We start from the raw sequence: 4,280 nt of genomic DNA, 5'->3' as shown, positions 1-4,280 counted from the left end.
AATGACAGATTTTTACGACATTAGAATAGTAATAGCCATGTGACACAAAACAGTTGAAAACGAAAATAAATTTAATTAAATCGTGTATCAATGCTAACCCTAAATTTTTAGTGTCATTCCTAGTTAGTTTTGGTTGTAGGACAAATGTTAATTTCCACTTTTAACCACGTCATCACGACTATCAACTTTCAGAATGTTTAATTAGAGAGCTCAGCCTCACCTGAATCGTAATACGTGCTAGTCTACACGCAAGCTACTTTAAGTTACGCCCATCACGTGAGCGCAACTTGAGTCGCTAAAAGCGTGCTCACACCTAGCAGTAGCGGATCCAGATGGGGGGTTGCTGGGGTTGCAACCCCCCCTTTTCTGGCGCTGTTGTAGGAAGACAAAGTGTGGTAATAATTACACCAGTGAAGTCACTTGCTTCTCAGTCTGTCAGAAAGTATACATAAACTAAGTACTTAGCACTAGCTAGTGACAGAAATAAAATAAAAATTGGGCAAACGCAGTACGTCTACTAGTAGTCAGAGTATCCTTCACTAAACAGACGTCCGGAGATCGAGGCTGCGTAACTCGCGTTACCTGTTTGGCGGTGTTCGTGTTTCTTCCGTGCGTTTTACTGAAAGACGTAAACATGTCCTCTGCTTTGAAAAGGTAGGCATGAATAGAAAATTAGGTTTCGTGTTGTAAGCATTCTGAACAGATTCTCCACTGCGTAACAGATTCGCATCAGATAAAGCAGCAGCCGCTAGACAACCTCCAGCAAAAAAGCAACGTCTGATTACCGCTTGTCTTGGACAACCGTCACAGTCAGCAACAGCGGCTTGCGAAGAAAGCAGTTCTGTTTTACCTGTGCCTCTAGACTGTCTGAGTCTCCCGGATTCAGGTCCTCGGAGTCGCGATTTCGGGTCAGTGAGTACTAGCTCCAAGGCTGTCGACAGGCCAGTTCATTTGTCAGGGGTGGAAGAAATAATAGATCTGGGCAACCTCGTACTAGCTGCAAATAGATCTTTTGATTGCCTTAGACAATTAATTCATGAAATGTCAGATGCCGAAAAAATGCAGCACCTTACATTTCACGTCAAACCTGCTCCATCAGATGTCCTCCACTTTCATGAGGTGACGAAGAGTGGCAAACGCTGGAAGGTGTCTTTTCAGAGAAAATGGATGGAAGACTACGAGTGGCTTTCGTACAGCAATGTTCTGCAAGGTGGCATTTGTCGGTATTGCATCCTATTTCCCGAACACCCGCAGAGGGGAGGTTCAAAGGGAGGGAATCCAGGCATACTCGTGACGGTGCCGTACCAGAAACCATTCACAAAGGCTCTTGGCAAAGATGGCGTACTGGTCATTCATGAAGGGACGGTCGTGCATCGACACGCAATGGTTCAAGCCGACTTGTTCAAACTTAGCTTTGAGAAGGCAGATTCAAGAGTAGACACGATGCTACTGAAACACAAAGATCAGCAATCCTTGGAGAACAAAGAAATACTTCGTCAAATTATACTAGCTGTAGAATTTCTGGCAAAACAAGGCTTGCCTCTTCGTGGTCATAGAGATGACAAGGTTGATTTTGCAACTGAAGGATCTAACAGGGGCAACTTCATTGCTGCACTACAGCTCTTGGCCAAAGGAAACAGCACTCTTCAAAAGCACCTTCTCTTTGCAAAACGAAATCAGAAGTACACAAGTAAAACCATACAAAATGAAATTGTTCACGTTTATGCCAATAAGACCAGAGAGCGACTAACTGCACATCTGAGAGAAGAGCAGTTACCATTTGCAATCATTGCTGACGAAGCTACAGACCCTCATGCAAACCAAGAGGTCCTTTCACTGTGTTTGAGGTTTGTTGATTTACACTCAGCTTGTAGTCCAGTCATCAAGGAGTGCCTGATTGATTTCATCTATCTGGAAAGAGCAAATGCCTTGACAATATCCGAGGAAATATTGAAGTCTCTGTCCAAACCACCAGTCTCTTTAGATCCCAACAATATCAGGGGGCAGGCATATGACGGCGCTGCGGTTATGTCGTCTAACATAGCCGGGGTTCAAGCCAGAATCAAGGAAACGGCGCCATTGGCCATTTTCACCCACTGCTATTCTCATTGCCTCAATCTTTCTGTTGCGGCAACAAGCAAAGTCCAAGAAGTTAGAAATCTCATTGGTACAATCAATGAAGCGTACTTGTTTTTGTCTAACAGCCCAAAGAGACAGCAAATGTTCCAGCTAACGTTAGAGACGTATCTGCCTCAGTCTTCTCGCACTAAGCTTCCAGGGCTCTGCAAGACACGCTGGGTAGAACGCCATACATGCTTTGAAGTTTTTCTTGAACTGTACGAAGCCCTAGTGACCTTCCTTGACGCTATTGTGTCTCCACACGAGTACCCTGATCTCATGTCGGCTGACAAGGAATGGAAATGGGACAGAGAGACAGTGTCGAAAGCTCAGGGGCTAAAAGCAGCCCTCTCGTCATTTCAGACAATATCTGTTTTCATAACGACTAAAAACGTCCTTGATTCAGTTAAGGAACTGGCAGGAAAATTGCAAGAGCGGAACCAGGATATACTTGACGCCTACGCAATGGTTGATGAATCGATTGAAGAGATCAAAAGTGTGAGAAAAGATATCGATGCAACATTTGTTTCCTGGTATAGAGATATAACTGAGCTTGCAGCGAACATCGGCGTAGCGGAATCAATTCCTAGGAAAACCAGCCTGCAGAGGAACAGAAGTAACACACCTAGTCAAAGTCCGATGGAGTTTTATAAGCGGTCACTTGCAATTCCACTACTGGATTCTCTGACAGCGCAAATGGAAGACCGTTTCCTACGTGATGGAAGGCATGTTGGTGCGTTGCTGAATCTTGTACCATCAATATTTCTAACTTCGAGAGTAGAGTTGGGCACACTCAGAGAAGGCGTTATGTTTTGGGAAAAAGACCTACCTTTCCCTAAGTCTCTAGAGAATGAACTCAGGAGATGGGAAACCCTGTGGAAGAGAAGAAAAGACCGAGAATCCGTGCAAGAAGAAATGGTCAGGCAACGTGAGGCAAGAATTCCTGACAATCTGCTGCTGTCACTTGGAAATTGCGATGTACATTCGTTTCCGAACATTCACCGCCTACTTCTGATTGCCTGCACTCTCCCAATAACGAGTGCAGAAGCGGAGCGATCCTTTTCCCTCATGAGGCGGATCAAGACTTATGCAAGATCGGCGATGTGCGAAGAGCGTTTCACAGACCTTGGAGTTCTTGCCATGCATTACAGTGACCGTATCCCTGCCGAGGAGATCGCAAAAGCGTTTGTGCAAGAACATCCAAGGAGGATGTTTCAAGCGTCGTTATTTAGCGAAACATGAACAGCATTAAAAACCTAGCGAGCGTTTTCATAGAGAGAGAGGTGATTAGGAAACTCTTAAAGGTGATTAATTGAGCTGATTACTGGCAAGACTTGGTCTCTGTGTACGTAACTAGTTAGAGTTGAGAGACCCTATGAGCGACAACGTGCATGGAAGCGACGAGAAATTGAATGGAATGACGAAGTCACATGTCAGTACAACATGGGGCATGGGGCGTGGCAAGTTGTAACTTTCAACCCCCCCTTTCTAAAAATCCTAGATCCGCGGCTGCCTAGCCTCAACCTTCCTTCGCTTTCGGTGGTCTTTCCAGCAACTGGCGGTATCACGTGATGTTGTCTCGACGGAAGGACTACTAGTAGTGTCGAGGATAGTTCACACCGACATTTAGCATTAGCGCAAGCGCGTTCACACCGCTAACTATTTTTATTATTAAGTCACGTGGGCACGTGAGTAACCCCGACAGTTTTCATCCATCGTATCCGGCAAGAATTCATGTTAATTGTCTTGACGAATTCATTGCTGTAGGAGAAATACTTTTTGCTTGCTTTCTCTGGCAGCTTCTTCAGAGATGGCAGGAAGTTGTCACAGGCGCATAGTGTACACACATTTGTATGCGTATACGTCACCATGTTGCTGCGTTGTACGTTTAACTGACATACAACATCACATCAGAAACATCGGTGACATGCTCTTCTTGTATATACTACCTCACGTGCCAAAGTCACGTGCAACCACCACTAACGCCCCTAGTGCAGTTGTAATACTGTGCTCTAGTAGACTATGGCGTTAGAATGGCGTTACACTAATCAGGATTAGGACTGGTGTGAACACGCTCTAGGCTATGCCTAGATGGCTGCTGAAGGATTTGATGCTCGGTTTGTAGATCGATTACCGGACAGATCACACATAATCACTATCTC

At 45.0% G+C, this 4,280-nt stretch overlaps 1 protein-coding gene across 1 annotated transcript; it reads left to right on the top strand.

Moving 5' to 3' along the window:
* Positions 1–657: 657 nt before the first annotated feature.
* Positions 658–3,620, top strand: LOC134187837 (52 kDa repressor of the inhibitor of the protein kinase-like). Its single transcript, XM_062656001.1, has one exon. The coding sequence runs from the start codon at positions 1,042–1,044 to the stop codon at positions 3,358–3,360; it is 2,319 nt and encodes a 772-aa protein (XP_062511985.1). The 5' UTR covers positions 658–1,041; the 3' UTR covers positions 3,361–3,620.
* The last annotated feature ends 660 nt before the right edge of the window (positions 3,621–4,280 follow it).

The sequence above is a fragment of the Corticium candelabrum genome, chromosome 12 (genome assembly GCF_963422355.1).
Source record: "Corticium candelabrum chromosome 12, ooCorCand1.1, whole genome shotgun sequence".
Classification (NCBI taxonomy): domain Eukaryota; kingdom Metazoa; phylum Porifera; class Homoscleromorpha; order Homosclerophorida; family Plakinidae; genus Corticium; species Corticium candelabrum.
This window is presented reverse-complemented; position numbering and strand designations above follow the sequence as displayed.